At 48.2% G+C, this 10,575-nt stretch overlaps 1 protein-coding gene across 2 annotated transcripts in view; it reads right to left on the bottom strand.

Annotated features, from left to right (window-relative positions):
- BAZ1B (bromodomain adjacent to zinc finger domain 1B) overlaps nucleotides 1–10,575 on the bottom strand; it is a 67,954-nt gene that overhangs the window by 2,714 nt on the left and 54,665 nt on the right. For both annotated transcript variants that reach the window (XM_025211366.1, XM_025211367.1), the window contains 5 exons: nucleotides 9,344–9,491; nucleotides 7,660–7,807; nucleotides 5,355–5,473; nucleotides 2,630–2,781; nucleotides 715–818 (listed from right to left, as the gene is read on the bottom strand). In XM_025211366.1, coding sequence (XP_025067151.1) covers nucleotides 715–818; nucleotides 2,630–2,781; nucleotides 5,355–5,473; nucleotides 7,660–7,807; nucleotides 9,344–9,491 — 671 coding nt within the window. The remainder of the gene's footprint in view (nucleotides 1–714; nucleotides 819–2,629; nucleotides 2,782–5,354; nucleotides 5,474–7,659; nucleotides 7,808–9,343; nucleotides 9,492–10,575) is intronic.

Raw genomic sequence — 10,575 nt, forward strand, 5'->3', positions numbered from 1 at the left:
TGCTCCACCATCCCATGCCGGGTCCTGCCTGCTGGGCTGAGGCGGCGGCTCCTGCCCATGCTCGTCCAGCCAGGCTGCACAGATCTGGGGAGCAGGTGACCCCCCATGAAAACCCCCACCCCACGCCCCATACACTGGGGGGAGTGGGTTGGAAATAAAGGGACACCAACAGGGCTGGGAGGAATGGGGACACAGGACTGGCAGGGCCAGGGGTTGTTTTCTACTTGCCTGCTGGGCTGAGGCGGCGGCTCCTGCCCATGCTCGTCCAGCCAGGCTGCACAGATCTGGGGAGCAGGTGACCCCCCATGAAAACCCCCACCCCACGCCCCATACACTGGGGGGAGTGGGTTGGAAATAAAGGGACACCAACAGGGCTGGGAGGAATGGGGACACAGGACTGGCAGGGCCAGGGGTTGTTTTCTACTTTACTAGGTTGGGATAGGCCATTGATGTTTACAAATGAGTCCCGGTACAAAAAAGACTGAGACCCACTGACCTGGACTATAGCGAGCACAGGGGACACTAGTGTAAAAAACACCCACCTCCCTTTCTTTCCCTCTAAGTAACCTGCTTCTAAACCCCAGGCCTCATGACTAGGGGAAGCTTGTAACTGTGGATTTGTGAGGGCATGAAGGTTGAGCCCTTGACTCTTCAAGTTCTTCCAGAGAGATCAGGGGACAGTACAGACAAAGGAGGAAGCCCCAGGTGCCTCACCTGAAAGGCCAGCTGAAGCGGTACTTAATGAGTTTGTTGAGGATTTCCTCACACTTCTGCAGCTCAAGGTTCTGGCGACGCGACACCTTCTTTGTTTGAAGCACCTGGCCACACAAACGAAGGGAGTCATTACAAGGAGGAAAACTAGTTTGTGGTTTAAAGACTAGCCAAACAGTTTCTGAGCAGAGGAAGCTGATGTCTTAACAAAGTTTCTCTTTTCAATCCTCTCACTTACAAGTTAGTATCTTAGTGGGTTGGGGAGAAGTGATACCACCATAAAAACTAAAGCTTAAGTCTTTCAAACCCAATGATGCCCTGCAACAATCAAGAAGCAAAACCGCTCTGCTGCGGGAGCTTTGATGGTAACAGCCAAGAAATGCTGTGGCAGCTTGGGTTACAGAACACGAGCCCTGTCCAAACGCTCTGACGGGAATAGTTTACAGGCAGCCTGTCCCTTTTTCCAGGGGGCAGTGAGCTTTTTTCAAAAGAGGTTCAAAGGCAGCATGGTTGAAGCAAGAAGCCAAAAAATAAATGACAGCAAATGGAGCATGACACCCCCCCCTTCCCACACCCCCTGGTGGACAGCATGCAACAGGCAAGGAGGAAGAACACAGTTGTGCGGCTGTATTAACAGGCCTGCTGCAGAGGCTACTATGCCATTTTAAATACCAAACAGCAGCTGATGGCCCTGAGCTGTGCTGTACTGGAGAAACATGTAAGGTCAGCCATTTGCCTGGCGATTTGTAGCAGGCCAGTAACCACTACAGTGGGCTCTACACCTCAGCTATGGCTGGTGCTCTGGACATCTCTCTGCGCACACACTGGCATGGGGAGAGCTGGGATGTCCCCCTCCAGTGTCGTTGCCAAGAAGCCAGCTTCATGCTGGAGAGAGGGGCAGGGAGAAAGTAACCAGACATCTACCAGGACCTCTTTCCTAACCTGAAGGGCTAGAGTGTACAGATGTCTGGTAAGACATTATGCCAAGGCCCCAGTTCCCTGCCCCTACTGTTTGATCAAGGCCATTTCTGCTCGTCTCTGGGGCCAGTTGGCTAAGAGCAAGCTGCTTTCTACAGAGACTAATAGCAACTGGTGCTTTTAAACCAGTGAAAGGAAAACAGAAGCTATTGGCCCTTCTTTTACACCAGCCAGGCACCCATATGCAATAGGAATTGAGCCTAAAGACCAAGCAGAACACTGCTGGGTTCAGTTCCTTTCTCCAAGTGACAGAACAGAACAGCAGCACTAACAATGCTGGCCTCCAATCAGATGGTAGACCAGCCAGATGTGCATGCGACTTGTACCATGGTGCTAGAATGCCAATAGCCCAGGAATCCCCAGTGGTGGCGTTCCCCAGGAGTCAGCAGAGTCCTACGGTTCCACCCTACCTACTACTACATGCATGTGCGCACACATGTGCGTGTGCTCATGACCAGCTATCTTCAAACGCACAAGGTTTGATTCTTTAAATGTCAAGTGAAACCTAAACCAACTAAATTATGTCCTGGAGTTTGGGGAGTGACCGAAAGGACAACAACTGTCAGAAAACAGCCAAGCCCAGGGAGCGAGGGTCCTGCATTGCTGGCATTCTATCACCATCCAGGACCCCCTCTCCCCCCCACCTCGTTGCAGAGACACATGGATACTATTTAAAACCCTTTAACAAGCTGCAGGCTGCCTGCTAATCAAGGGGGACAATGTGTGAAAGCGGCTGGGGAAGGATGCCTGGCATATCTGTTCTCCGTTTGTACTGGGCCCTTAAGGATATGCTTCCTTTGTTAGCCCGACCTTGGCCCTTTGTGGATTTCACAATACAATGCAGAGCATTTCTTTGGGAAGGGGAGGGGAGGAAGTATGACACCTGTTTGGTTTATAACTCATGATTTGAGCAGCCTCTTGGGGACAATTTGGCTCTTACCAGTTCATCAACGTCTGCTCCATTAACAGGTGTGGCCCGCTGCCGGGGTCCCCTGGTGGTGTGCAGCAATTGCTTCTTCCTTTGGTGCCTGCCCTGCCTTGAAGGATATGTAGACATGCGTTGCTTGCCCCTGGCTGTCTTCCTGGGTCTCACTGAAACAATCAACCACAGGTTCATTTTGGAAGGATGTGGAGAGAAATGCATTCTCTAAACACAGAAACAGAGCTGATAATGGACATATGTTCTGCAGCTTCTTGCTTTTCCTCCTCGCATTATAGTTCAAGTATTACATCCCCCTAAGCTGCTGAAAAGACTTCCCTCAGAGACACAAGAACTAAGCACCTAATCTCTGAGAACTACAAGATGCCTGGTGCTGCTCTTCAGCAGTGGAGTGGAAACTATACACCACCTCTGCCCCAATCATGTTGTAGCATATAAGGTCTCACAAGCACCAATAACTCGCAACTGAATGATAGCTCCTGCCTCTCAAGTCCTCCAGCCTTCCTGCATACTTAGAATCTGCCACACTCCTCACAATTCTTGTCCCAGTGAGATGTGTGGGCAAACACCCTTTTACCAGAAAAGCCATCATTTGCTGGCAAGATGTCCCTTAAGAATGACTACAGAAACCAACAGACCCCCCTCCTTCAGGGAGGGATTTAGGAATATCTTGGTGCAGGTAAACCTTCATGCACTGTTAAAGCAGAAAGTTCCTCAGACCCTGGATTTTAGTGCCAAGCCCCTGTTTGGGAGGATGTGGGGAAGGCATGGAGGGATGCAAAGCACGCCTTGAAAGCATTAAAGTCAAATCTGTTGAAATACTGTGCTTTCTCCTGTTGTCCACTTGCTCCTGCCACAGCGTGGCTGCCTGAGCGGGTGCCTTTACAAGCATTTACAAGTGGCCCACACAGCAGGATAAGCCAGTTGCTAAGTCTCCCTGAAAAGCTAACTGTGTGCACACAGGGGTGTCGAGTTACTCCAGCAGGGAGCTGCTCCATGTGCCGGAATTGGTAAACAATGGAATTTTATTCCCCAGTATTGGGGCTGGTGCATGATGTTCCAGAGAAATGCTTTTTGCCCATTTGTCAGCCTGCCTGTCACAGTTTTTAATGGAGGGGAATGCAAATGTGGTGACGAACTGTCTCCTGTCTTAGGTTTCCCCCATGACCCCTGTGTACTGGGGGTGTGTGCTGGCCTTCCTTCCAGGGCTCCTTCCACCTGGTCATGAATGCTGTTGTAGTTCACTTGTGGCCTCTAATCCAGGCCTGGCTGATAAATCATCTTGCCAGGCCCCCCGCAGGAGGAGCGTGTGTGAGGGCAGGGGCACGTCTGTACAGTGTTGCTCCTGCTTGCATGTCAAATTTGCAGCATGTGTTAAATGTCTGACAATCCAACGCTCTATATTCTATCCCTTAGGATAATACTACACAAGGATTAAAGAGGACTTCTCCATTAAAACAAAACGTTTTCTACAATGACCTTTCCATGCTAATGCCCCTCAAAGCTAGGGGTTGAGTTTAATGCTTTATTTTTAGTGATGGTAAACTCTCTTTTGCTATTGTTTGAAAACCCTGGCTTTGGTCCTGGCCCTGGCCCTGGCAGGCAAGAAGGGCTGAACAGATTCCAAGCGTGGACATGGATACTCCATAGAACAAAGAGTGACCTACATTAGAGTATCAAGGAACACCCCAGATATTAAACAAAAGGGGCAATATGCAGGGCTGAAACAGCAAGCCTGAAAGCCCATAACTCTTCAGAGACCCCTGGAGAACAATGAAACATGCCCTGAGTCTGTCACTGAATTCCACCACTGGTATCAGTAGAGGGCTTTGGTCAGTGATGTTTTAACTGAAAGCAAATGGTGTCTGCTTGCATTTCAAAGAGCTCTTTAAATTGCAAGCTTTCTGATCAAACCTGGTGCAACAATGTCAAATCCCCCACCAAATGAACAAGGTGAATTGTGGGGGAAAAGCTGGGCTGTGTTTGAGAGAGAAAAAACAAATCATTTAATGAGAGTCTGCAGAGGGCCATTTTGAAGCTCACTCAGTTGCCCAGGAAAGAGCCCAGGCATATCTCAAGTTAACTTTGGCTATGCAGTGAGGGACATGGCAGTGAGCTGCACCCCAAATGGTAAATATTCTCTAGGGACTGGCAAATGAAGGCAAATTACAGGCCTATGAAAGCCACCCCTATCCCAGAAAAGATATCCTAGCCCTGCATTTTGGGAGAGGGGTGGAGAAAGGAGGCCTACAGTTCATCCTCTGGGTTCGTTATTGTAACTCTGTCCCATTTCAAATGGAAAAACCTTTTCATAGTTTAGTCACCTGTATTCAACATCTTATTTTTTGCTAGCCCTTCCCCTGTTGCAGGCCCTGCTGATGGCTTAGAAGCAATTTTAATGGCTTCAGCTGTGCCCAAAGGAGTGTGAATGGCAATGGCATGCCTGAATGCCCCCACTCCTTTGAGCTGATGTACTATTTAAATGGGTGCCTGTACTGTGTCTATCACAGAACGGCAAGAAGCACAAAGACAGGTAGTTCCAAAATCTGCATATATAAAGCTGCACTCATGAGGTTTATCTGAAGCTTTGTCCCTCATATACCAAATCTTGAAGATAAGCTTCCACACTTAGGACAAGAGCCTCAGCTTGGACACAGACCTCTGTGTGGAAAAAGAAAAGGTTCTACTGTGATCTGCTGCATCTTTACCATGTAGACAGACTTACATTTCAGTCCAGCAACCTCATAATCTTCCTCCTCCTCCTCTTCTTCCTCCACATCTTGCTCATCAGAACCTTCCTCACCTTCTTCACTCTCCTCTTCAGCAGAATCTTCGGCATAATTCCTACAGGCAAAATAGTTCAACATCAGATACTCTGGGCAAAAAAAAAACAAACCCAAAGCCTGCACTGCCTAGACCCTGAGAGTTTGTTAATACACCCAGACTTTCTGAACACCACAGTCTAAAACAAACACTTATTTTCACATTGCTTTGTGATAGAGCAATCTGTTCTTTTTCAAAGAGGGTATAACATTATAGTTAGGGCTGAGAAGGCATTTTGAGTCTCCTGCAATTTCCCAGGCTATGGCTTTGAAACTTTAACATTTGGGCTGAATTCTGTCAACCCCAACAGCTGAACCCTTATACGGCAAAATGCAGCTTTTGTTGTTCCATAGTCGTCGCAGGCACGTGCAACTGAAATGAGTTTGATATCTTTTATTAGACCAACCAAAGATATCAAATTCACCCAAGGAACCTTGTCTGCCTATATCCTTAGACCAACACGGCTACAACCTAAACCCCTGAAATGAGTTTAACACTTCTCATTTGCTGCTGCTGGCCCTTGAGGTGGACAAGTGCTTTATGTTGAGGAAATATGTACACATTTTATGCAGATAAAATACTGCTGTTGCATGAGAATATCAGAAATAGTTACAGTCTGCTCATTCTACCTGAGCTGGCCTTATCAGTCTTTCTAAACACCTGGCCAGACATCCTTTCTTCAAATCTTTCTCAATTTGTTGGGATACAGGATGTAATAGGGAATGAAATTTCAAGAAGTAATGGGGTGAGAAGGATGAGGGCACTGAATAGCCAGGCTCTCAGATTAGAGAAGCTACAATTAAAAAAAGCATCATACAAAGTTTTTGGGAGAAGACTGTTGTTGCAGCCCCTTCCCACTCCCTCCCACGGTGGCACCACTTTCACATGTTCTATAGGGAGCCCTGTTCATGTAACATGTTGATTCCAGCCACAAACAAACACCACATTGATGCCTTTATGGCATCTGTGCACAGACTTGGTGGCTGTGGGAGCTACAATTTTAAATGTTCTGAATGGTACAAGTAAAATCCAAAACATTCGTTAAATGGATAAAAGATTTCAGTTTTTGCAACACTGGAAGAGCTAGAAGTTTTTTCCAAGACCAGTGTTTTTTCTGCTGTTCCAGCTGGGAATAATAAAGTAGAAAATAGATAAGACAGGTGTTACTCCACCTGATGGCTCTCATCCAGCAACCCAGCAGCTTGCAGATGACTCTGCCACATCAAAGTAACTGTGATCTTAGACTAGAACAGCTGTGTTAAAGCCCTGCCCTTTCAGAACAAGCCTGATAAACTCCTTTTAGGCAGTGCCCAAAGAGTAATTAATACTTTTAGGGCCATATACCACCTGCAGGCAAGTCTAATATACTTACTGTTGCATCACCACCCTGAAAGGGAGGAAATCTAAATATTCATGCTCCTGGCATAAGTGTGAATGCTAGAAATGGCCATGATTAGAAGATGACATACTCCCATGATGGTGGAGTAAAATCCATTTTAAGTGCCCTTAATACCCAGCCCCCAGTTCCTAACAAGACTGGAATCAAACACTGTTCTATGCAGGGTCCAGCAGCTGCATTTGGAGTCCAATGGCTGATAGACGTTGCTTGGTAGAGCTTAGATTCCTCCCAAATGACATTTGCTACAGTACAAGCCCCCAGAGGATTGTTGCCATAGCTTCCAAGGTAAGCAGTAAGGTGCTGCTGGTTAGGAGGCTTTACATACATCTACAAGAAATTTTACTCAACCTTTTCTGTTTAGTAAGAGAATGCAGATTAAATGTCCCAGATTGGCTGCTAGTCCAGTAAAATGGGAAATGCTGGTAACTTGTCTCCAGTGGAAGGCAGCAAGGACTGTATTTAGTGCCAAATGATTTTCACCACTTTAACAGCAGCCCTTTCTTACTGCAGAGAGCCTTTCTTTTTTTTTTTTTTTTTTTTTTTACTGCCACAGTGAAGTTATTTATTTAATCCCCTCAAAGTATCACGGGTCAGTACAACACAGGTGCTCTAATGTAAGAGCAACCTGAAAAAATTGCTCTCCTATTGTTCAAGTGCCATCAGGTAATCTGGGTATTCCACTCCTCTAAAAGCAGTTACTGATTAAGGGCGCTTTGGTCTCTTCATGAAAAGAGGCCCCAGTTCTTAGAGCCTCTTTACAATTCTGCTCCAGCTATAGCACTCAAACAAAAAAAGGAGGGTCTCTCACCTGCCCCGAGAGCTGCGCCTGGCAGTAGAGGGCTGGCACGCTGGGCACTGCCACTCGCCATCTGGTATCTCATACAGTGCCGGTCTCAGGCAAAACAGGTGGAAGGCTTTATTGCATTCATCACATAGGATCAGCTTGTCATCTTCACCTAGGAAAAGAGAGCCCATGCATGAAGGTCAGTACCACAGTCCCGGTCACCTGCAGCTGCAGTAACTACCATAAGGACAGAGACGGAGACAAAGGTAGAAGGTGACAGTGCTCCCTCACAACATTGCCATCGTACCACAGTTCTGCTACTTCAGTGCAAACATCAATATTTAGGACACAAGGAGTTTCCTGCCTGCTGGAACTCGGCTTCACTCAGCTTGGGCACCTTCTGCCAGAGAAGGACCAAGTAGCTTTTCCATTGCCTTGGGAGATCCCTTGCAATGAAGGAAGGCACTGCAGCTGTTCAACAGGTCATCTTATCTAGTTACCTCTCATCCCTGCTATCATGCCAAGTAAGCCTCCTCTTAACTTAGTCCTCAAAGCCAGGCGTGTGTGTGCAAAGACCATGAGCACAGCCCTCTGGCAAATAAGAAAAAGCACAAAGTTTGTTCAGAAAAAAAAAAGCTCTCCCTGTTCCTGCTTTCTGCTCACGTCTCGGGAGCTCAGCTTGTTCTGTACACAGATGCCGACTGAAACAAGAGGTATGACTTGCTATCAAACTTATCTCAGGGAGGTGAGAGGAGGGTGGCTACTGGTCTTCCACCCATTGTGGAGGGGTGACTCCTGGTGGTAGGTAATCCCTCCCCTTCCCCACAAACTAGGGACCACCCCAGGTACAGATCTTCCGCTATATGCAAGGTGGACACTAGTGGCCCTGGTTGATTTCCTCCCCAACCCTGTTAAAAGTAGTAGCAGAGGGCACACTGCATCACCTCTTTTGTACTCTCATGTGAAAAACAGCAGCAAGGAGATGCCTTCTCCCAGCTCTTCCACCCCACTACAGCAGACAGGACAGGCATAAATAGTCTTACTCGGCATAATCCCACTTTGCTCTCTCCCCTTCAGTCACAAAGGAGCATTAACCTCTCCAGCCCTCTTCTTCCTTCCCTATACAAGAGATAGGCTTAACTCCCAAGTTTCACAGACCCAGGGAAAATTCCAACTCAGAAATGTGCTTGATATGAATAAAGACAAAGAATCATTTTCAGACCGTCTCCTTTGAACAGATGGAAGGACACTAATATGTACAAGGGCTTCTAGCATGCAATAACTTCACTATTACTTCAACCTAAAGTTGCTGCACAGAGGATATAGGAATATGACAAGCTACTCCAAATCACTAACATTTTAGTGAATTCTTGCTGGTGTTTGTGCTAAATCCCAGGTTTTGTAGGATAGCACTAAGTCCACACAAAACTCTGCCCAGCAGGGTTAATTGTTATAAAAGAGGCATTTGTGTGTCAAGGGTTTGTGTCCTGGAGAGCTCCTCTTTTGAACTTCCCATGTACAGCTCCTAAACCAACCCTAAATGAAAAGTCTTAAATGCTCCTGGGAGCATTTCAGTGTTTGGGCTCTGATATTCAGAATTAAAGCACAGTCAACTGCAGCACTTGATGATTAAAGCGCTGTCCTTCTGCATAAGCAGAGACAGCAGAACTTCCAACTGCTAGGCGTGATATGGGGTTGGGATACTCACCTTTCTTGCGACACACTTTGCATCTGGCGTTCTCTGCAGACATATCCCACTTGATACAGGCATCCAGCATCCCAAGCAGCACATGCATACGGGAGAAGGTCTGAGCCTCACGGATGGCTGCCTTCCACTTCTCCACGGCTGATGCAACCTAAAGACAGAGCTATCCATTTACAAACAAAGTACAAGACACGACCTACTGTTGGTCTGAAGGCTTTTTAAGTCCCTTCACTGGAACCCGAATAGCTGTAATTCAACTATTGTATATTTTTTCCTTTTCACACAGTCTCATGAGCCTTATTAGAGATTTACTCTTACCAGCCTCACTGATCCCAGCATCTAATTTGGAGCACTATAGTCTTTTTACATTTCATGACCTATGCAAACTCCACTACCTTCTTTACCCTAAACGTTTAACACACAATACTTGTCACTCTAACAAAATAAAGGACATAGCACGGGGCGGGCAAAATATGGCCTGTAGGCATATTTCCAAGCAGCAGCGGCTCCTCCTGGCTGCCTCTGCCAGACCCAGCCATGCTGCCCAGGCACCCCGTCCTGTCCGCCCTGCACCCACCACCGGGGGTGGGACACACGCAGGCAGGGCAGGGCGCATGGCTGGGACAACACCACAGGCCAGCAGGGTGCAGTATCCAGGAGCAGGGCTGGGAAGACCTTGGGGCAGTGACAATGTGGGGGTACGGCCAGGACCAGGGCAGAGCCACTATCTGCTGCCTACACGCCCCTGTGACAGGCACGGGTTCTGCAGGCAGGGGCGTGCAGGAAGCAGATCATGGCTCCATCCTGACTCCAGCCATGTGCTATCACCACCCCAAAATCCTGGTGTTAGATGCACCTTCCTGCCCGGCCACACACCTTGCCCACATGGCTCCCAGCTGGTCTCCATGGAGACCCCAGGATCAGGAGGCCCTGACAGTGCAGGGCTGGGGCAGAGTCCTGGTTCTGTAGGCAGGGATGTGCAGAGAGCACATCACAACTCTGCCCCAGCCCCATGCTGTTACTGCCTCAAGATCCTGGGGTCTCCCTGGCCTTGCCCACCCATCTCGCTTTCAGATGCTGTTCCCTACTGGACTGCAGCCCCATCCCAACCCCTGGCCATGCACCCGCCATTCCCCGCTGGACTGTGGTCCTATCCCAACCACCTGGCCAGGCACCCTGCCTTCATGGCTCCCGCCCCCGGTAATGGGTGCAGGGGAGGCACGGTGGCGGGGCCG

The sequence above is a fragment of the Alligator sinensis genome, unplaced genomic scaffold, assembly GCF_000455745.1.
Source record: "Alligator sinensis unplaced genomic scaffold, ASM45574v1 scaffold773_1, whole genome shotgun sequence".
Classification (NCBI taxonomy): Eukaryota; Metazoa; Chordata; order Crocodylia; family Alligatoridae; genus Alligator; species Alligator sinensis.